General features: G+C 42.4%; 1 protein-coding gene and 1 long non-coding RNA gene across 5 annotated transcripts in view; one reads left to right on the plus strand and one right to left on the minus strand.

Moving 5' to 3' along the window:
* The window catches only part of LOC110085567 (uncharacterized), a 41,068-nt gene that overhangs the window by 12,753 nt on the left and 5,783 nt on the right, over positions 1–22,532 (minus strand). Inside the window, exons 3-18 of one of the 4 annotated variants that reach the window (XM_020805861.3) lie at positions 20,736–20,843; positions 19,269–19,337; positions 17,930–17,992; positions 17,160–17,225; positions 16,129–16,197; positions 15,828–15,884; positions 14,619–14,783; positions 13,710–14,069; positions 12,611–12,730; positions 10,745–10,786; positions 6,450–6,476; positions 6,262–6,357; positions 5,437–5,481; positions 4,403–4,474; positions 2,296–2,337; positions 1,351–1,378 (exon numbers count right to left, since the gene is read on the minus strand). In XM_020805861.3, coding sequence (XP_020661520.3) covers positions 1,351–1,378; positions 2,296–2,337; positions 4,403–4,474; positions 5,437–5,481; positions 6,262–6,357; positions 6,450–6,476; positions 10,745–10,786; positions 12,611–12,730; positions 13,710–14,069; positions 14,619–14,783; positions 15,828–15,884; positions 16,129–16,197; positions 17,160–17,225; positions 17,930–17,992; positions 19,269–19,337; positions 20,736–20,843 — 1,429 coding nt within the window. The remainder of the gene's footprint in view (positions 1–1,350; positions 1,379–2,295; positions 2,338–4,402; positions 4,475–5,436; positions 5,482–6,261; positions 6,358–6,449; positions 6,477–10,744; positions 10,787–12,610; positions 12,731–13,709; positions 14,070–14,618; positions 14,784–15,827; positions 15,885–16,128; positions 16,198–17,159; positions 17,226–17,929; positions 17,993–19,268; positions 19,338–20,735; positions 20,844–22,532) is intronic. The other 3 variants (XM_073004250.2, XM_020805864.3, XM_073004251.2) reach the window with 3 other exon arrangements.
* On the plus strand, positions 16,164–20,716 carry LOC144583645 (uncharacterized). Its single transcript, XR_013537554.1, has 2 exons — positions 16,164–16,247; positions 19,850–20,716. It is a non-coding gene; the product is annotated as an uncharacterized LOC144583645 (long non-coding RNA).

Consider the following 22,532-nt stretch of genomic DNA (forward strand, 5'->3'; position numbering starts at 1 on the left):
TTGCAAGCAAACTTGGAGCTGACTTCTTGTTTCCTTGGAATTCCCACAAATTCTTGCTTTCTCCGTGGCTGGGGGGGATACACCCCTCCTTATTTACTGATTCAATGTCAGCACATTCATGGTTCAAATCTTCTAACAGGCATGATGCCGCTCTTGGCAAGAAGGCTGTGAGACATGCAGAAGTGTGCACACTGCACACATTACAGTTGTGTTTTTTTCACTTTAAAAAGCAAAGCAGGTTCTCACCAGGGTTAAAAGTCTACTTGAAAAGTACATTTCTGGGGTTAACAGTATTATACCAAGGCAAGTGATTTATTTGTTTATTTAAAGTATACCTTGCTGTTCAGCTGAATTTGGAGATGTCTTACTCAGATAGATAGATAGATAGATAGATAGATAGATAGATAGATAGATAGATAGATAGATAGATAGATAGATAGATAGATAGATAGATAGATAGATAGATAGATAGATAGATAGGATACACACACACACACACACACACACACACACACACACACACACACACATACATACATACATACATACATACATACATACATACATACATACATACATACATACATACATACATACATAGAGAGATGCATATGTATGTACATACCCAATATAGGCTCTCAGCTTTCCAAGTTAGGGGCTGGCCACAGGGAGCTGCTTATGGGCCAAACCTTCCCTAGGCTTAATGTAATTGCCAGCTAGTACAGAGGAATTTTGAGGCAGAAACGCCTTGGCTTTTTCTTTCTTTTCAGATATCCTAAAGAAGTGCATAACTACTCTCTCCTCATCCTGATCTTCCTGCTTTTCCAATCCGGACTGCTCTTATGCCCATTCCGTGATGAGAACAAGGTTAGAAGAACAACCTGGGCATTTCTTTCCTCAGACTAAAAGCTGATGGAGTAACAGGTTGTATATCAAAGAAAACCATTTGATAGGTCAGACCTTCGTTCGTTTGTTTAGTCGTGTCCGACTCTTCGTGACCCCATGGACCAGAGCACGCCAGGCCCTCCTGTCTTCCACTGCCTCCTGGAGTTGGGTCAGATTCATGTTGGTTGCTTCGGTGACACTGTCCAACCATCTCCTCCTCTGTCGTCCCCTTCTCCTCTTGCCTTCACACTTTCCCAACATTAAGGTCTTTTCCAGGGAGTCCTCTCTTCTCACGAGATGGCCAAAGTATTGGAGCCTCAGCTTCAGGATCTGTCCTTCCTCTAAGGTCAGACCTTAGAGATCACTAACTTCAGAATAGTCAAGCAAGACTAGGAGAGATGTGCAAGGCAATCACACATTGAGAATATATGTTTACATATCTCTTTCAGATATAGAGAAAAATACCTAAATCCTCAGCTCGATCCTGGGATAGCTGGAAGAAGCAAATGCAGAGAGATGAACATATTAGCTAAGCTGTATATATCAATGGTGCATGCAGGACGGGACCTCCTGCAGATTAGCAAGACGGCCAAGAAAAATGGTTGGGGCATCATCGACTTCGGAAGACACACAAGGAACAGCTAAAGACTACTTGTAAGTAGTCTTTCAAAATGTCATAAGAAAGCAATGCATGCCAACCAGATTCCCAGGTGAAAAGTATCCCCACAATTCAATTAGATGGAATGAGGGCAATCTGAAACTAAAACTCCAAAATCTTTCTCTTAACAAAAATGGTGCAGTTGGGTGGGTGGGGAAGAATCGTGACCTGAATTATAGGCCAGAAGGGGGGCAACTCTTCTAACCATATCTTTTCACACCCTGAACCTTTTCTCCCCATAAGCTGCTATTTGCATCAATGGTTAAAACATACTGACAGATTCAGCAGCACCAACACTCCCAAGCTTAGTAGCCAGAGACCCATGGGATACAGGGTGGGAAACCCATTTAGAGATGCACCAGAGAGGCTAGGTTGGGGAGCAGGGGTGGCATCAAAGGTATGGTGGGGGTTTGGTGTTCACTCTACAGTAATTGTTCCCAGCCTTGGGTCTCCGGATGCTCTTGGACTAAAACTTAATCAACATAGTGAATGGTGACAAGGCAATAAGGCAAAAACACTGGGCAAGCCAGATAGTCTCTTTAGTTTACAGTGATCCTGTGTCTCTCAAAAGGAAGTGCACAGCCAAAATCAATGCCTCTTGACCAGCTGTTTTCAATTGTTCTGTTCCGCCTAGAGCCTTATAAAGCAGCAGAGCCCTTGCCTTCCTAAACAATATTTTCTGCCCCCCCCAGCATATATCTGGGTTTCTCTTAGGGCAAGGAAGAAGTATTGACTTTGGCCTGTCAACTTACCGGCTGCTTGCAGTGCGGCCTGGGTGGGACAGGATACACTCTCTGAAAGGAGACAGATCAAGTTGGCACCAAGCATCAGAGGCACAATCAGTCCCCAAAAGTTTTGGGGCTTAGGTTGAAATGAAAGGTACAGGCTAAACAGGAAGGTGATGAGTTCCCCCTTGCCCTTCTCAGAAACTTTCAGTGTTAGATATACAACCCTACTAAACAAGAGATTCGCCACCACAGTGCTATCTTTCACCCCAACTTGTTATGAAATTAGAATTTCTGTGTTCTGACTTCAGCTCTGACTTTTTTAATAGGATGAGTTAGCTGAATGATTTGCAGGTGTTTTTTTTTAACCTATGGGGAATGGAAATCTTAAAAACCAAATATTACTTTTCTAAAGATTTTATACATTGTAGGCAGATCATTTTGGATCATGTCCTAGACTGAAGGAGGGAAAGCTCTGGTTCCTGATAAGATGAGGAGAGACCCAATCTGCCTGGAGAAGTTCCCCATCCTGCTTGTGACTGATAAGGCCCAATGTCTCTTCAAATTTACACATACTAGTGTGAGGAGGATCTGCTTATGCTGTTAACTCTCCTGCAGCCAGCACTGGGGTGATGACATTACACCACTTGATCTCATCACAAATGAAGAGGACTTAATGGAGGTGGAGTCACCCAATCATTCCACCAAATGTTCCTCTCCTCTAGTATAAAGCATATATTCACTATATTCTTTATATTCACACCTGCTAGATATTGATTTTGCCTTGGCTGAACTCAAAATGTGATCTTCAAGCACATCCAGGTGGGGCAAAAGCGCAGCAGCAAATGAGCACAGACAAGCAGGGTATGCCCTAAAGAGAACTGGAGATTATGGATATGGGTATCCACACTATAGTGAAAAACCCATGTCCTTGAAAATAGCTTCTCAGGTATCTTTATAAATATAAATATAAAGATCTTTATAAATATCTCCCTCACTGCAGCCTTGTCTTTGGATTTTTTCATCCCAGTTTTAAAGCTAATAAAGAAATAATTAATGGCTTTTAAGTTGGGAGCCTCTGTTGCAGAATGGAATTCTGCACAGAAAGTGATGTATTGCTAACCTTCTTCCCCCTAAAATAAAGCCTTATTCACAATAACACAGCTCTCCTAGGGAAATCAAAAAACAGAAGACAGATGAAACAGCAGATAGCTGGTTGAATTCAGCCTTGCACCATCTGGTTAACAGGAAAAATAATGAAAAGGACCATGCTAAACAACGTACTTTTCGCTCTGTGTATGCAAGCCATTAAACACACCCGGCATTTCCCTGCAATAGCACATTCCAGTTCAGCAATGGCTCATAAAACTGCCTTCCACTTCCAGGGAAGTGTCATTACTGATCTTTATATGAAAGGCTTCCAAGGAATTCCAAAGCCCAACCAACCACAGAGGAAGCCCTGCTGTACTTTGAAATAGTGTGCATTGGGAACCATTTTAGGCCCCAGACAGCCTACTGTCCTACTCAGCTGGGCAGTGGGGGGAGGAGGAGGGAGAGGAGGTGTCAGCCCAGAGTGAGTAAGGGAGGTGCTGGTTCCCATGAAGGGGGGCTTTCTGGAGGTAGGTGGGGAGGGATGAAGCAAAATAAAATGCCAACGATGAAAAAGTGCACTGTTTAATTTTGTTTCATGAAAGAAAGTTTTCCCAAACCACCCACGAAATATAGTAAACCACAAACTGGCCTGGTTTGTGGGGGGTATTTTTGGTTCATGGTTCATTTCATGCCCATCTCTATTACAAAAATTCAGCCTCCTTAGAAAGGAGCAATTCCAGATGAGTCTTTTATCCCACCATTTCTGTATCTTGTTCACTGAACGGTATGGTTGTCACAGGGCAGCATCCTCCACCATGACCCTTCCTTGTCTTTGTACTCTCAATGTGCCATAATAAGAAAAAAGACAGAAAAGCTACACAGTGCCATCTAATGGCTAAAAATGGCGGAAGAGCTGGATGCTGGGTTTCCTTGTCTTCCAAAAAGGATCTTGGCACTCCTGCTCTCATTACTGTATACAGTATTGCATTCATGAAAATTAGCCAGGTGGTGTCAGGACTGAATGCAGAGGAGCATTACTCACATTGAGATAAAGAACACCTGGTGGTCCAGGAGGACCTGGAGGACCAGGAAGGCCAGGATTGCCTGGAGGGCCCTGGAAGAGAAAATAAAGATTGTGATTTCCAGAAAGCAAATCCAAAATATCAGCAAAAATGACATTTTTCTATAATTCACTCCTTTATTTGGATAAGAGTTTATAGAATTCCTTTTTTTAAAAGCAAGTTGTTCTTGCTGCCTGTTGTTGAAGTAACGGGCCAGTCTCCCATGCTGTTGCTTTGCTTCTACAATGGACTCTTGTGAAAACAATTTGACATTTGCAGAGTTTGTGTAAGGAAGTATCCAATGCCTCTTTGTGCAAGCAGAACCCTTACACAAGCATCCTCCATGATGTTGGCTTGTGCAACAGTGATCAAATGGAATGAGGGTTAACTTTTAATTACTCTTTTTTCAAGTCCACTTGAAAATACAATAGGAAAATACAATAGGACTTCTGTATCCACAGTTCCATCGCCACGGTTTCACTTATCCAAGGTCTAAAAATATTAAAAATATTAAATATAAAAAACCAGAAATACAGTATGTATTTTCATGATGTAATTACCAGAATTGGCCACTAGAGGCCATACTATGTACTGTATAGAGTTCACTATTTTCCACAGTTTTTTTGGCATCCATGGGGCGGCTAGGAACCAATCTCCTGTGGATACAGCGATCCTACTATAGTAAAACACCCTCAGATACTCCAGAATGATCCCTCCAAAGTAAAATTTTGGAAGTACTGTAATAGTTTTACTTAACATTTGTAAAAAGTAGTGAGATTATCAGTTGCTACTTTATTAATTAGTAAGTAACTATGTTGGTAAACATAATCACCCCCACAATTATGTGTTATCCAGTAATGTCAATATTGGTGACATGCTCCATCCAACAAGCTCTGGCCTGGATGTGCTGGCATCCTGAATATGTCCAAAGGTGGGGCATGATTTTTAAAGTGACAAAAACAAAGAAATAAAATCACAAAGAGTAGAAAACCATGACAAGCAGGAAAAAACTTACATGACCAACAATTGCACCATATATCTCTGTGATTCCTTTGCCATTCTGGAGGAGGAGAAAGGATATAAATATGCCAATTCAAGATCCAGGTGTTGTGACTGTCACATCTTGCCTTTTTTTTTTAAATTACACTGTAACTGCAAAGTGGTTGGTCTTGCAGAGAAGATACAAACCACTTTGAAGCACCATCACCACAGCAGCAGGCCAGGATACCTGTGGATGCTTTTGACCAAATGGCAAACGTTTTTAAAAATAGACATTTACTGGAAGATCCATTTCGATGTCACTTTGAAACACCTACCTATCAATGGGAGTTTCTAATTGTAGATTGAGGAAAAAACACTATCTAAATTTCTGTCTTGGAATATGGGGCAGGTTTAGCCCATGTGTTGCCTGGCTACTTTATTTCATTCTGCTCTGCTTTGCTTGTATAAGTAGAGTCAGTTTTTCATCACACAAAGTCTCTCATTCCCTGGAAACCGAAATCTGTAGTGCTGCCTCTGGCCTTTGTAAGGAGGGGAGTTTACTGCAGTATAAGAACCAAAAGGCTTTGCACAGAACTTTCCCCAGTCTCTCAGGACTGCTGACACACTAAAGGTGGAAGGAGAAGGAGCACATTGATGACAGCAGGAGCCAGAAACTATAGTCCAGCCAGTGCCAGATCAGCTAACCCAAATGCTAAGCTTGGAAAGTAACTGCTCGGACTGCAGGGCCTCCTCAGCAATGGCCATCCTGGCCAGGAGATTATGGGAGCTATAATCTAAAACAAGTACAGTAACTTGTCCAAACTCTGCCCACAAGGAACCTGAATGTCTATGGCTATACCTCTTGATAAGTAAAAGGTCCCGAGGAGTCAGATAGGCTGGGGAAATCAGGGAGATGTTTGTCATTTCTTCCTTCCCCACAGCAGCTGCGACAATCCTGCAGGGAAATAGAAGGCATTTTAAAAGTGAAAAAGTCATCACATTTCCATCACTGTACCTTTATAGATAGGGTACTGTGTCTATACTCACCAGTTCTCCTGGGTCCCCCTTTTCACCCTGCAGTGTGAAAAGGGGAAAAGATGAGATAAGAAGTCAAACTGTGAATTCTTGGTTTTGACTCTAATCAAGCTTGTGATACAGGCCTGAAGCACTATATTTGGGAACAGGGAGCTGTAGCCCTTACATTAGGAAATGGAATTATTGAGGACGATTCCCCTCTTTAGGAAAAAAGCCATGATGAATCCTATATTCCTAGGACCATATATGAAACTTTTTACAATGGGACCAGTACTGCTTGAAGTGGATGACTCACAGTTACTCCCCTGTTAACTGTGTACCCTTTATGGTCTACTTAGGGTTTGTATCTTTGAAGACAGCGTTTCCTAACCTGGGAGTCGTGATCCCCAAGGGGGTTCCAAAGTGTTTTCTGAGGGGCTGCAGGTCATCTTGTTAAATAATTTCTTCCTTGACCTGTCGGAGTGCGGTATTAAAGTTAGCATACATGTGTATGTATGAAAAACAGGCCCTTTGGGGGAGAAAGAAGCCTCTACTTTCTGAGAAGGGGTGACTTGATATATTTTAATGTAATTGGGGAGGTTTAGTTTACTTGGCTATTATTAAAGGGAGTTGTGATTTGAAAAAGGTTATGAACCACTGCTTTGAGGTCTATAGCTGCTTTCTCCTCCCAGAATATATGAACCAGCAGCATTGATCCTCCTCAGGATATGATGCAGAATGGTTGCACCATGTAACATGGTGCTAGCAAATAATTCTTAGCAGCCTACAGTAGATCCTTGTACTTACAACCTAATTTGTTCCCTGATGATATTTTCAAACAAGCCATTGTAATTATATTTTCTCATTAGGCTCAGTATTAAAACAGAGGTTTGATTGCTGGAGAACACTCCTGCCCAATACATGAAACTTCTGCTATCTTCTCGTTTCTCCCTTACACCTCTCCTTGCTTGCTTGCTTGCTTGTTGATTGCTCACTTCTAGCCTCCTCTGGCTTCTCATCTCTCCCTCACACTTCCTGTTGTAGTAATAGAGAAAACAATGTAGAATATGGCTTGGAAACCTCTAGCCTTCTGATATGGCTGGACTCCAGATCCTGTCAGAACTAGCCACAATGGCTGACAGGCAGCCATGAGAGAAACTAGAACCCAACAACATCTAGAGCAGCCATTCTCAACAGGGGCCATATGGCCCCCTGGGGGCCCCTGTCACATTTGAAAGGGGGCACAGATGAGAAACAGTTCTTTACACACCACCTTATAAGGTTTGTCATGCAACTTATGTAATTGTGATTTGGCTTATAGTGGTGCCTCGCTAGACGATGATAATCCATTCCACTGAAATTGCTGTTTAGCGAAATCATTGTCTAGCAAAAAGCATTTCCCCATTGGAATGCATTGAAACCTGTTTAATGCGTTCCAATGGGGAAGAATCATCGTTGTCTAGCGAAGATCGGCCATAGGAAAGCTGCTTTGCGAACTGCCAATCAGCTGTTTAAATTGTTGTCTCGTGAAGCTTAGATCCCGAAAACACCTGTTTTGCGAGCGCGGAGGAAGCTGTCAAAATCGTCGTCTAGCGAAAATCGGTTTGCGAAGCAAGGACCAAACATTGTCCAGCGGAATTCCCCCATAGGAATCACTGTTTTGCGAATTGCTATAGCAATCGCAAAAAGTCAATGTCTAGCAAAAAAACTGTCATGCGGGATAACTGTCTAGCGAGGCACCACTATATTTCTTTCATATTGTGTTTATGGCTGTGGCAAAAAAAAGAAAAGAAAAAAGAAAAAAGAAAGGAAGAAAGAAAAGAAAAGAAAAGAAAAGAAAAGGGTGAGAATGGTTGATCTAGAGTAGTGGTTCTCAAACTGGGGTCCCCAAATGTTCCTGAATTGCAATTCCCAGAAGCCTTCCACACTTGCTGTTCCGGCCAGGATTTCTGGGAGTTGCAGTCCAAGAACATCTCGTGACGCAAGTCTGAGAAGCACTTGGGTCTCCAGATGCTCTTGGAATACAACTCCCAGAAGCTGTCACCATCACCTCTGCCGGCCAGGATTTCTGGGAGTTGAAGTTCAAGAACATCTGGAGGCTCAAGGTTGGAGACTACTGGTCTAGAGCAGTGGTTCTTAACCTTTTTGAAAGAAACACCCCCTTGAGCCATTGAGGAAGTTATCATCACCCCCCTCCCCGTGCTGATATCTTATTTATTTATTTATTTATTTATTTATTTATCTATCTATCTATCTATCTATCTATCTATCTATCTATCTATCTATCTATCTATCTATCTATCTATCTATCTATCTATCTATCTATCTATCTATCTATCTATTTATTTATGACACTTAAATCCAATGACCCCTGAAAACCAAATTCAATTCCAAGAAAATGAAATGCCCCCCAAAAAGTAACATTTAATGATTTAGTTGCAAGTGAATTTTAAGACGCAAAAAGAAATATAAAAAGAGCATAAAAACAAACTGCAATGCAGGAACTAAAAATTTCAAGACGAAAACTCTGAAACTAAATTAACTCTGAAACTAAATTAAGATTGGAGGAAAATAGCCGCCTAGAGTGGTCCTAACAAGACTAGATAGGTGGGATATAGTCGCAGTGATGCCCTTAGGTAACATCAAAGAACCCGCACTGGAGAGAAACCACATAAATGCATGAAATGTGGAGAGAGCTTTGTCATGGTTACCATTTGGGTTAAAGAACAGTGGTTCTTTATTTCAGAGGAAGATAGTCAAACTTTTGCATGGTCTTACACACATTTGCTAGTGTGTATCTTGATGATGTTGCAATTTTCAGTTCTGATTTTGAATTTCACATGTCACATTGAAACTGTCTTGTCTAGAATCCAGCAAGCGGGATTGACAGTCAAAGTGACTAAGTGTCAGTGGATGCAGGGAAAAGTCATGTACTTGGGTCATTTGATTGGACACGGAGAAATTCAGCCTTTGCAAGCCATAAATGATTGGCCTATTCCTACAACTAAAAAGCAAGTTCAATCCTTTTTGGGCCTAGTTGGGTATTAAAGAAGGTTCATTCCTGATTTCAGTCATTTTGCAATGCCTTTGATGGAGCTAGCGAAGAGAAGGCAGCCTGTCATGGTAGAGTGGACACCTGAGTGTCAAGGTGCTTCTGAAGCCTTAAACGCAGAGATTAGTGCTGCACCTATACTAAAATCACCTGACTTTGACAAACCATTCATTCTACAAACAGATGCTTCACATTTGGGTCTTGGAGCTGTACTGTTGCAGAAAGGGGAAGATGGGATTCCTGATCCAATCTCATATTTCTCCAGAAAACTCTTAGAAAGAGAAATTGCTGAGTTCTAGAAAAAGAGGCCTTATCTATTATCTGGTCTCTTAATCTTCTTGGGCCTTATCTGTGGGTATGTAGATTCACTCTGCAGACAAATCATAGAGCTTTGGTTTGGTTGCAGAAGATGAAATCTCACAATCAGAATTGCTGAGATGACATTTGGCATTGCAAGATTTTGATTTTGAAGTTCAGCACATTGCTGGAAGGTTTAATGTTCTGGCAGATGGTCTTTCCAGAATGTATTGTGAAGAGCCTCGTGGCGCAGTGGTTAAAACGCTGTACTGCAGCTAAAACTGTGCTCACGACCTGGGGTTCAAATCCCAGGTAGCCAGCTCAAGGTTGACTCAGCCTTCCATCCTTCCGAGGTCGGTAAAATGAGTACCCAGCTTGCTGGGGGGGCAATGTGTAGCCTTTATAATTAAAATTGTAAACCGCCCAGAGAGTGCTTGTAGCGCTATGGGGCGGTATATAAGTCCAATAAATAAATAAACAAATAAATAAACAAACAAACAAACAAATAAATAAATAAATAAATAAATAAATAAATAAATAAATATATTCATGCACACTGTAAAAAGGCTGCAGCCATCTTCACAGGTTTGGCTTGCTCCAGCGCCCCCCTACCGCCCCCCTTTTGCTCCAGCGCATCCACGCTGCCCCTTTTCGTTTTACCGTCCCCCTGAAAAATGAAATCGCCCCCTGGGGGGCATTATCACCCACGTTAAGAACCACTGGTCTAGAGGACTACATATTCACTAACCATGATGAAGGAGAAAGATAACCTGGAGCCATTCTGCCATGTTTTTCTGAAGGGTGGAGGGGAAGCTGAGCAGCAGAACAATAGTAGGGATTTCCAAAGACCGTACTGTGCACATGCATTTTTGTACAAACATCTTTGAGGTGGTTGGCATCCAGTACACCAACGAAGGCTGTTCCTCTCTTAATTGGAAACTCAGGCACTAGGGTCTCATATCCAGGTTTTGACACTTACCTTTGGACCTGGAGGCCCAGGAAGACTTGTGTCAGTGCTACACTATAAGGAGAAACATTGAGGAATCAGTGAAACCCCAAAGAAAATAGAAACAACACTCATTTATATTATCAATGTACAAACTGACCATGTAGCCCTGCAGATGTTGAAACATTGTTGAAGATGCTGACATACGTTTTTTACATAAATAATACATATTAAAGATACAACTCCAAGCAGCACTAGCCAGCACAGCCAGTTGTGAGGAATGATGGGATCTGAAGTCCAATAACATATGGCGTTCTATATGTTTTCCGTCCCTGCCCTTAAGCCTGTACTCTATCAGCTTCGAGAGGACAATGTGATGTACAGATTTCTAGAGAAGAAGCCATGTTGATCTGTCTCAGCTTGTTGACAAAAGGGGGAAAACCATGCAAGATATTGTAGTACTCGAAAGACCCAAAATTTCAAGGACATTCACACTGAAATGCAATTATTATTCATTCAAGAGCTACAACATTTCCCCCCTCCCTTTGTCAAAATGTGCTTTAGTGAGTAGAGTGTTGGACCAGGACTCAGGAGATCTGGGTTCAAATTCCTGCTCAGCCATCAAAACTCATTGGGAGGCCGTGGCATAGTGTGGCTTGCCATCACCTAGGGCAAGTATTGTGCCCTCTAACCCGTGGACTTGTGCCCCCCTCCTCCTCTGATAGGAGTCTCCCTGAGACACTCTCTTCCCCCTCCATTATCATCCCTCCTTCCCCATCTTCTCCTGGCTCCTCCTAGCCTACTTTGCACTGGGCTCAGCTAGGGCGCAGAGAGGGCCATGCTACATCGCCAGCTCCCACTGCTACACTGCCGCTGCTGCCCCCTGCAGCGCCTGCATGGCCGCGCTTCGCTCCCGCCACCGGCCCATTAGGAAGATGCTGCCATCCAAGCTCAGTGCCACTAGCAGCCTGATGGCGGCCAGGGAAAAGCACTGCGGTATCAGGCCCCCAGCCCAGCCCATATGGCTCAGGCTGCCCAGCAGCAGCAGGAGTGGCACCCCCTTCATCAGCCTTGGTTGGATGGAGGCTGCTGGCACACTCTCCTCGATGGGGTGGTCTAAGCCCATTTCTCACCTGGTGCCAGACAGGGAGGCAGGGGAGCAAAGGTGAGAGGGAGGGAGGGAGGGAGAGGATGGACCAACTGGCGGAGCAGCCAGGCCAGCAGCAAGATGGAGCATGGGAGGTGCAAAAGTGCAGTGGTTGCACCCCTAATAAGATTGCACCCTGGGGCGACTGCCCCTCTCGCCCCCTCCACACTATGCCACTGCTGGGAGATGGCACTGGTAAATCCATTCCTCAACTAGCTCACACGCCTTGAACATTTGATTCGGTTGCTTTCAATTAGGATGTGACCTGTTGGCACATAACAACATATAAGCTTTGCCAAGCTTAGGGAAGGACACAGAATGGGAAAACACTGTTGCTTAGGAACAATTTTGCACACGTGTTTATATTCTTTTAATATGCCTTATTGAAGGCCCATGCCCATAGAATAAGAGATTTTTTTTTCCTGCAGGAAGGGGAAGAGTGGTGAAGTAAAATAAGGAAGTTGAATAATGGGCAAGTTGCAGTAAGAAACTAGGGAAGCGGAGGGAAAACAGCTGTGGGGCATAGCAAGGTTAATGGAAGGTAGTTGAAACTCTTTCAGTACAGTACTAGAATTACTCCCATTTAAACAGTGACAATAACCATTGTCTGTCTGTCTGCCTGCCTGCCTGTCTGCCTGCCTGCCTGCCTGCCTGCCTGCCTGTCTGTCTGTCTGTCTGTCTGTCTGTCTGGTATCTAGATACTGATCCTGGGAATTACATGCATTCTAAGGACTGGATCGGTCCCTACTCACCTGATTCTTGCCAGGTAGGCCAGGGGGACCCATGGGACCGGGTAGACCTCGAGGCCCCATTTCTCCAATCAGTCCTGGATTTCCTGGGGATCCCAATGGGCCCATCTCACCTTTCTCACCCTGAAACAATAGAACATTCAGAAATAGTCACAGGAAGTCCAAATCAGAAGCCTAGCACCATAAGTGCCAACACTTGAGATTTAGGGTTAGAATTGCATTTCCTCTGGAAATCTCTATCTTCTGCCCTCCCTAATTTGGATTCAGGGTGCCTCTAAATGTACCACCCAGGTTGGCCTCCCCAACTTTGCGCTGTCCAGATGTGCTGGATTCAGAGCTTGGAATATTATATTTAAAAACAATTTGCTACGTAAAGTGTTACACATCTCCTCCAACGTATTAATTCAGCAACTTGTGTTACTGAATTTATTTATTTAATAAAACAAACAAACAAACAAACAAACAAATAACTACTCATTATTTTTCAGCAGCCTCATTCTCATCGTTCTTACTGTTGCTCTGCTCATGCAAGTGGTTTGTTGCATGGCCTTTTGGTAAGACATTGTATGGACCTTAACAGCATGCCAGAAAAATTCAGGGTAATACACTCTGCCCCTCTCTAGTGGCCAACTTGAAAATATTCATAGAAATACAAAAGGAAAAACCAAAGAATGTTTCTTATCCTGGGTTAAAGATTCTTAACACAGACTTGGGATTGATAAGAAAATGATACAAAACTAGAAAAATTCTACCCACTATGAATCTAAAATACCTAAGAATGTCCCTAAAAAGTAACTTAAGAATATGATTAACCCCACCTACCTAACATTCCAGTTCATTGTGTTGCTTTAGAAACATTATTATTTAGGTTACACCTTTGTTATTGTTACCTCCAAAGTGGTAATAAGTTACAGCTAGCTAGGTTACTTGAAACCCATTAGTTCCAAGTGCTGGTTATATTATAGCTCCCATAATATCACACCAGGCTTGGCCCATTTATTGCTGACCCTGGTCTTGTCCATCTTATTTTGCTCCATTCTCTCCAGGCATCCTATTATCCCACCCGAATTTGTTTAATGCTCACAGTTATTACATGGGTTACCTTTGACCCATCCTTGCCTGGTGGTCCTTCTTGTCCTGGAGGACCTTCCTGTCCAGGAAAGCCTTGTGGTCCTGGTGGCCCCACATGGCCTGGAAGACCTGGATGTCCTTCGGGGCCCATGGGTCCTGGAGGCCCCTCTGCACCAGCTGGCCCTGGAATACCTGGGGCTCCTATAGATCCTGGTGGGCCAGGCTGGCCTGGTGGACCAGCGAGACCTGGAGCACCTTGCTGGCCTTCATGCCCTGGAAGACCAGGAGGTCCTTGAGGGCCTTCAGGACCTGGGTATCCGTGATGTCCGGGGGGACCTGGGTGGCCAGGCAAACCCGGTGGGCCAGGAGGTCCTTCAAGAATGGTAACATCCTAAAAGGTTGCATTAAAAAAAAACAGATATGCAGGTATATTCATGATTTCTTAAGGGTTAGATAAAACTTTTGTTCAGCATCTCTGAGTAGTCTGGCAACTTATTTGTTGATATTTCCAGCCCCACGGAAAAGTTAAAGACTTAAGCATTATTGAGATGATAAACCTTTGTCTGAGTCGTATCATTTCAGAATGCAGGTAGAAGCTTCCATGCTTCTTGCTTTTCTACACAAAATTAAAAGAATCCCCCAAATGTAGAAAACTAGCATCTCAATCTTGCTAGTCTGCCATGGATGAGACACAAGGCAATTTACAACTATATGGGATCTATACAAGTAAAACAGAACATTCATAAATGTGTTTTTAACTGCTGTTAGCCACCCACAGTACTGCTTCATAGGCACTAGAGGGGCAGGGTATGAATGTAATGTAACTACATTTGAAAACACACCAATAAAAGAAAATGCAAAGTGTAGGAAAACTGTTAAAAGGGGACTAAACAGGCACATCAACACATTTTCTGCATTTTTCCTAACAACTGAATCTCACCTTTTCAGGCCTGTCATTTCCATTGTTGGTACCAGCACATCCTGGTGTTCCTGGAAGGGGTGATCCTGGTGGTCCTGGTGGTCCAGGGTGGCCAGGATTACCCATCTGCCCCCTTTCCCCAGGTAATCCTCTCTGGCCTGGAGGGCCGGGGTCTCCCTTTTCCCCCTGTTACAGAAACGAACATTGGATCAGAAGCATTGTATGGATTCAAGCTATGGTATATCAACCCTTAGGGGTGGGGCCAAAGTGCTGCCTTCCAGAGGTTTTTGGACTGTAGTTCTCCTCCCTCCTCCCAATGGACTGTACTGATGGGAGCTGCTGTCCACCAATATCTGGCAAACCACACTTTGCTCCAATTGACAGTAAGGGTTATGATGATCAGCACCTCTGCTGGGCAAGAGGGTTTCTTTCTCCTTTAAGAATCCTATGAGCACAGCCAGGGCCAGACTTTTTTGGACCCTAGGCAAGACTAACTACTTGCGCCCCTCTCAGGTCTGCGCTCTAGGCAGTCGCCTAATTCACCTAGTGGTAGCTCTGGCCCTGCCTGTGAGGAAAAGCCAGATGCATCAGGACAGAACTAGGGAAAAATGTATTTCTTTGGACTACACCTTCCAGAATCCCCCAAGCTGTATGCACAATTGAGGTTCCTCGGAGCTATAGTCTACTTAAAGTACCATATTTTTCCATGTATAAGACTATACTTTTGTCTAAAATCTTTAGATTAAAAATTGAGGGTCATCTTATACACGGAAGTAAGCCGAGGAGAGAACAAAAACAAGTGGAGGGGAAAGCAGGGATCAAAGCAATCCTGCAGCGCTTTGATCCCTTTCTCCCTACACTTGCTACGCCCTACTTAAATTTCTTAATTTTGGATTAGAAAAGTGGGGGGCGTCTTATAAACGGGGGCATCTTATACACGGAAAAATATGGTAATATTTCCACTGGGACTTGCTCAAATGCCTAAATAGGTTAAAACATTTTTCCTTTGAAACATACAATATTCCTAACTTCTTTCCTTTTTCAAATGCGAAGAAATCGTTGAATTTTGACGAGTTTGTATAAAAACTGAACTGAAAAAAGAGTCTCTCCCATCACGTTTTTGCAAACATTTATAGAAGCTCTCTCTTGTCTACTAGATAACTGGCTGAACTTGCAGAGTGGTTTGTTACCATAGCAATCTAACTAGGCCTGAAAAGACTGAATGCAGACCTTTGGACCAGGAGGGCCAGACACTGCCGGACAGACACACTGTGAAAGATTATTCATCTGAAGAAGACAGAAAAAAGGAGTTAGTGAGGGGCCATTTCCCAAATGTGGTTTGGTTTGGAGTGAGGGAGGGCACGAACCTCCCCATCACTGGATTACAGGTAGTTTTCCTTCTAAATGTACATCTGACTTTTTCAAGTCAAACAGAAATTATCAATAAAACCTTTAGTCCCATGTAAGAAATACAACCTTAGAGCAGCAGCAATAAGATGCAACTGCACCTGATAACCAGATCTTAAAGTACCTGTTTTGCCACAGACTCCTCACTGACTGTTGATTGGTAAACTGAAGGTGTCAAGCGTTCTGACTCCTCCTGGCAGACAAGATGATAATGGCAGTAAGGAAAGAATAGAGCTTGAAAAGGTGAGCATTCATGTTAAATGGTCATGGGAGGTCTCATGCATTGATCTTAAATAATAAAGAAACTGAATTGGTTACTCGATATGTAAAATCGGTAAACCTACAATTACAATGTGGCAGATGAGAAGAATTATAATAGTATTGTTTGCCATTTTAAGAATTAACTTAATGGTCAGAATCTCATCGGTGATTTGTGCTTATGTAAGGGAAGTTACATAAGTCACGGCAGCAAATTGCTACTTATAAATTAGGTGCTGGTTGCATTCCCTGATGCATGCCCAGGAATGCCACCAGCATTATGTTAATGAATGGTAATTCATTGCTGCAACATATGTGACTTCCCTTACACAGTTTTAAATTGCCAATAGAACTTTGACTGTAGAATTTTGAATTTGTTACTAAAAATTTAAAAGATCAGGATAACAATTTTTTCATACATTATTTGCAAGCTCTGGAAAATAATTTTTGTAGTAAACCATACAAATTATGCCAGATTTAAGCCCCCCCCCCGAGTCACAAGCTCAATTCCAAGTCTCTTACACACTACAGAACAGCCACCATTCAACTTCCAATGCAGGCATGAAATCTTAGAGATGAAGGTCTCTCAGCTGTGCAACAGTTAAATCTGTCTGCCTTCAAAATGGCAGCTCCATAAAGAGGAAAATTGGTGGGGGGAAATGGATTAGTGGTGAGGTTTTAGTTTCACAAAGAGGGGAGGTCAAGATTGTTGAAGAATAGGAACCAAGGAAAGGTCTAGGAAAGAAGGCAAATGTGGCATCTTAGCAGCTTACAGGAGAATGACAAGAGCAACATTTATGCTTAATTTTTTTTAATGAGGTGGCTTAGTGGGATGAGGTGTCGTACAGTTCCTTAGGTATTTGGATGTAATTTGCCCTGTCATATTTTCCTCTTTACCCAGAGAATGGAGGCAGCAGTTCTCTTAGGGGAAAGGGTGGAAGAGGTTTGCTCCTTGGTTATCACCTGCCAAAAAACAAGGAAATTAGAAAACAACATTATTCACAAGGGTTGAGACACAGTATACATTTCAGGGCTGTCCAAACCTTCAAAATCTTTCTCAATTCTTAAAACACATGATGCAATCTGTCTACAGAACAGTACGAAGCTGAGGCTGTCAATTGCTCAGAAAGCCATTAGGTAGATAGATCTATCAAGGCAAATAACCCAGGGTATTTCTTTCTGTATTCATTCACAACTAAAGAACCTGTATGGTGTAGAGGTAAGAATACTGGACTGGGATTTGGGAGATAAGAGTTCAAATCTCCATTCAGCCATGGAATAAACTATAGGCCATTGTCCTGCATTCTAATCTACCTCAAAGAGTTGTTGTGAAAATGCAGGTGGAGAGGAGACTTGTATACACTACCTTGAATTCACTGGAGGAAAGCCACAACATGCATGCAACTAGTCAGTAAACAAACAGTTAACTTTCTATGGATACCCTGAAATACCTTCAGAGAAGACCACCAACATATAGCTATGGAAGGGCCAATCTGAGTTGGAACTCTCCTTGGCCAAATTAATGTTGGATGATTCAAAACTGCTAAGCCAAAACAGATCTCATTGATGCTGTCTCCTTCTTATAACTGTGCCACATGACTTAACAAATCAAGAAAAGACAGGACCCTTTGTGGACTAGCCAGAAGTCAGACCCTCGGCTGACTAACCGTCTGATGGTGTCCAGCTGTGGTCACTGGAAGCCAGCTTGATCTTTCAGCCTCCTCTTTCGTCTGAAGGTGGAAGAAAGGAGGTTAAGTTAGAGAATTTCTCAGGGAAGGTTGAAGAAATATATGTATTCTGAAAGGCTTTCATGGCCGGGATCCGATGGTTGTTGTAGATTTCTTGGGCTGTTTGACCGTGTTCTGTCGGTTTATCTTCCCAACGTTTTGCCAGTCTCTGTGGCCGGCATCTTCAGAGGACAGGAGTTAGAACTGTCAGAACACAGACAGAGTTCTAACTCTTGTCCTCTGAAGATGCCAGCCACAGAGACTGGCGAAACATTAGGAAGAAAAACCTCCAGAACGTGGCCAAACAGCCCGAAAAACCTACAACAACCATTGGAAAAAATACTTCCTGAAAAGAAAGCAGCAGCAAATGTTTCAGACTGAACAAAATTGCCATTGAGAGAGTGTTCTTCAGGAGCTGCCATTTTGGACACAAACATATAACAAAACATGGTTAATTACCTGAGTTAGAGATATGGAGGTGTTTCACCTTTAAATTGTCTAGGTGAGCTGCTCCCTACTTGCATGACTGACTATCTATGTTCATTACAGATTTAAAGTGCTTTAATGGCAACTAACTCCCTCCTTCAATTGGAACCTTTGCAAGTTTCAGTTAAGGTTCTTTCACACAGAATCATCAGCCACCTCACCAAACTGCTTTTCCAGGAGTATTTAGGAGGAATCCTAAATACTCCTGGAAAAGCAATTTGAATTAGAGATGGGGAGATTCATCCTCCTGCCCCTCTGCCTGGAATGGCCAATCGAGCAGGAAGAAAGTGGAGTTCTGGCTGCCACTGGTGGGAACAGCGTGACCTTCACAGTGCCAGGACACATGAGGTCCACCTGAGATGGGGATATTCATATTCATTTATGAATACGAATATCCCCATCTCTAATTTTAATCTAAATCCTCACCAAATAATCCCCCACCCCCACAGGATAGATGTGTGTAATATATACTTATTCAGAAATAAACCCTAATAAACAAAGTTCCTGCTCATCCTAAATATCATCCTTCCCTTTAATTGTCTCATTTTCACCCTTTTTAAAAAGCTTATCAACACCATACATTTAAAGAGCTGTTTTATACCTGACCATCTCATAGCGCTTAAAATTCTCTGCTATAATTCAGAGCAGTATACTTGAACTCACTAGCAGAGAGTTCTTCTTAGTTACAGTATAAGTCCTCAGAAAGCGAAAACTGATGTTAAATTGCTATAATTGGGTGGCGTATATGCACCCCATAGTTCACTGCTTTTTTGAACGACAAAAGCCAACATACCTTTTTTGCTACAGAATCTCCCCTGACTGTGGTTTGGTGAACTGAAGGCATTGAGGTTTTGGGCACCTCCTGAAATACAGGATGATGACAATTATGAAGTTTCTAAGATTTTAGGCTTCCTCAACTCTGTTAGACAGCAGCCACACATGCACTCAATTGCAGGTATCTTAAGATGTAGAAAGATGCAGCCACAGCACAATAAATATATCTAAGTATCTGCCTCCTTTCAATTTGATTTTTCATATTTGTTATTTCTTTGCTGTCCTTTTGCAAGCAGGCGAAGACCTTTCTCTTCACACAAGCTTTCTCTCAGTGACTAGCTCTCTGAGTTAAGGGGTTACCTTACTATTTTTAATGTGTTTTTGCTGTTGCTTCTAACCTATAAAGTGCTGGTTCTTTTAAAATGTGGTATTTGTTTGATCCTTTGTAGTATTTGTATACTTACTGTTTTTAACTTTAAAATTGTATTTTAATGACGTGAGCCACTTTGTGCCCTTTTTAAGGAGAAAAGTGGGGTAAATATCATTCTCGTTTTCCTCCTCTCACAACCTCCCCCTTCCCTGTCGTTTTCCTTACTGCAGAAAATCTGTTAAAGAGAAAAAGATGGAACAGCTGCACAGTGCTCTCTAATTGCCAGCTGGAGGAGCCCTCTATATGGAAATGCTTCAAGTACTGGGAAAACCTGGAGGAGGATATAAATAGAAGATGATGGGTGTATCTACAGTACACAGTTATACGTAGCAGTCTGAGGCCAGTTTAACTGTAAGTCTGTCCACTCTGAGCATTTGATTAACCTTTGTTGCACCGATGATGCCAGCATTGCATTTTAGTGTCCACATAATGCAGAGATGAAAATACTATCAGTACTCCCAAGTTTTCAATTTTTTTTACACCACCACCAGATGCTGTGGTTTGCTCCAGTCCATCGCAAATACCTCCCCCATGTATGGACACAAATACTGTGGTGATCTATTCATGTCTGAAACAAAGAAATCAGAACAATCGCAGAATGATCTGAAACAACACCAGTGTGTGGACACCTGCTATGGCTCTTACCCATGGAATCCAGTGATCTATAATTTAGTGAGGGGCTTAGAATTCTCTGGAAGAGCTCTAGTGTAGTTCCCACAGTGTAGAACTATGGCGCTGAATTCTAGATATCGCATCGAACTACATATCCCAAGATTCCATATGGTGGAGCCATGGCAGTGGAATCAAACTTCTACAACGGTGTTGTATAGACACATATGATGCCATCTGAACTCCTCTTAAAGTTCCAGGAACACAACAAAAATCTTGTCTGAATGTCCCAGACTTGTTCATTGGGCTCTGAGCTGGCCAACAGTTGGAACGGGACAGTTTAGAGACTGTTATGTTGGGTGTCAGTCACCAGTCAAGGTTGATGAAAAGTCACAAATCACTTGCTACGAAATATTTGAGAAACAGCCCCTGACCCACTGCTGTTACCTGTAAGAATTCTGTGCCTTTCGGCTCCTCAGCGCTACCCTCAAAGAGTTCTGAAAAGGGGGAGCGGGTGTCCGGAGAGGGTTCTTTCCGGCCAGGTGCTGAGGTGGCCTGAGGGGAAAGATGAAAAGGGGTTTGATGGCACATTCCAGCTTGGCATTCACCCTGACCATTTGATATCTCTTTGGCACTAGTGTGGGAAGGAGCCTGGCTAGTGCTTAGCAGGCAGGGGACTGCATACGAATTCTGTGTGGAGTGAAGAGGGAAAGCCATATATTTTGCTCCATACAAAAAGAGGTGTTTTTTCTACCCGAAGTGGAACAGGTCTGAGGTTTTTGTTTTGTTTTGTTTTGTTTGTTTGGGGGGGATTTTTGTGAAATGTGGAAAAGCAGACTTGCTTTGAATATAGGCTTCAGGGCTAACTGAGATTACTTGCTGAAAATTCACTTTGCACATGTTCTAAATCTAATTTAAATTGTATCAGCTACAATTCTATTCTGCCCAACTCTTTTTTTTAAAAAAACAACAACTATTGAAGGAGTTATTTTCCTTTAAAAAAAACTCTGTACAAAACAAAACGGTGTACAAGACAATAACTACCACCAATATACACACATATTATCATTGCTTATATTATCACCATCTTCAAAAGAGATTTGAAAAAGAACAGGAAGTTCTGGGGCTGAATACTTTCTCCGATTAAACAAACAATGAAGTAATAAATCTACTAAGCAGCGGGGGTAGCTCCAGTGGAAAGCAAGGTGAGATGTTAGACACCCCAACAGGGCTTTTCCCCCTGTAGTTTGCATAGTCACACATGCCATAGGACATGTGCGAAGGTTATTCATACCCCATCTCGTGCAGCTTAATAGGCTCACTTAAGGGCACCTCATCTACACAGTAGTCAAAATAACCTTGCCCACGATTTACCTAGCAAGGTTTATTTCTAACACTGAATAATGGATTGAATTGCAATGCAGTTCTTACTTGTGAAGGTTTAACCACCAGAATGAATGGTACCTCTGGCAATGAGCCATGATACAAGAGCCAGATTATTATTAGCACATGTAAAAGAGTTTGATTCCTTCTGTAAAACATTGCGAAGGTTACAGAATCTCAGCAGTTACTGTAGAAACAAAGATGTCATCCTTTATGCTTGTCATGCAGTCATGAAATGAATGATGCTATCGCAGGTTGTGGATCAAATTAGGAACTGGGTATAAATACTTATGAGCACTTCGGTCTCTTCTTTTGTGAAGATTTGAAACATAATCATCCACCATTTTCAGGAACAGGCACAAAAGCAGACACAAAAGCTTCATATTTCTCCAGCTCTACAGGAGGCCTCAAGGAATGAACAGTGAAGCAGATATAACACCTTAAGTGTAGCAGAAAGTGATTGAACGCACATTCTCTGCTCTTTAGTCCATCTCAGAAGCAGCAAGAATAGTTCACATTAGTACCCTCATCCCTCACAAACAATTAAATCGGTCTTCACACCAGGTTCACATTTCATTTCATAAGCCAGGCGCTCTGTTTTCGGGGGCATAAACATCTTCAGAAAAGCTTTCTCATTTTTCAAAGTATCTTTACTTTTTCAGTCGCTAACACTATTTGAGAAATTGCAATGGTCTTCTTTTGGAATGGTGTTGAGTTAAGAAAGAATTGTTTAAAGCGTTGTGTAGCATGTGGTCTTCCAGAATTTGTTGGACTACAAGACCCATGTGTTCCCACAGAAGTGGAAGACACAGTGATATTGCAGAAGGAAGGAGTTAAAATGGGGATAGACCTTTCCTTGGA

Source organism: Pogona vitticeps, chromosome 6, assembly GCF_051106095.1.
Source record: "Pogona vitticeps strain Pit_001003342236 chromosome 6, PviZW2.1, whole genome shotgun sequence".
NCBI classification, from domain to species: domain Eukaryota; kingdom Metazoa; phylum Chordata; class Lepidosauria; order Squamata; family Agamidae; genus Pogona; species Pogona vitticeps.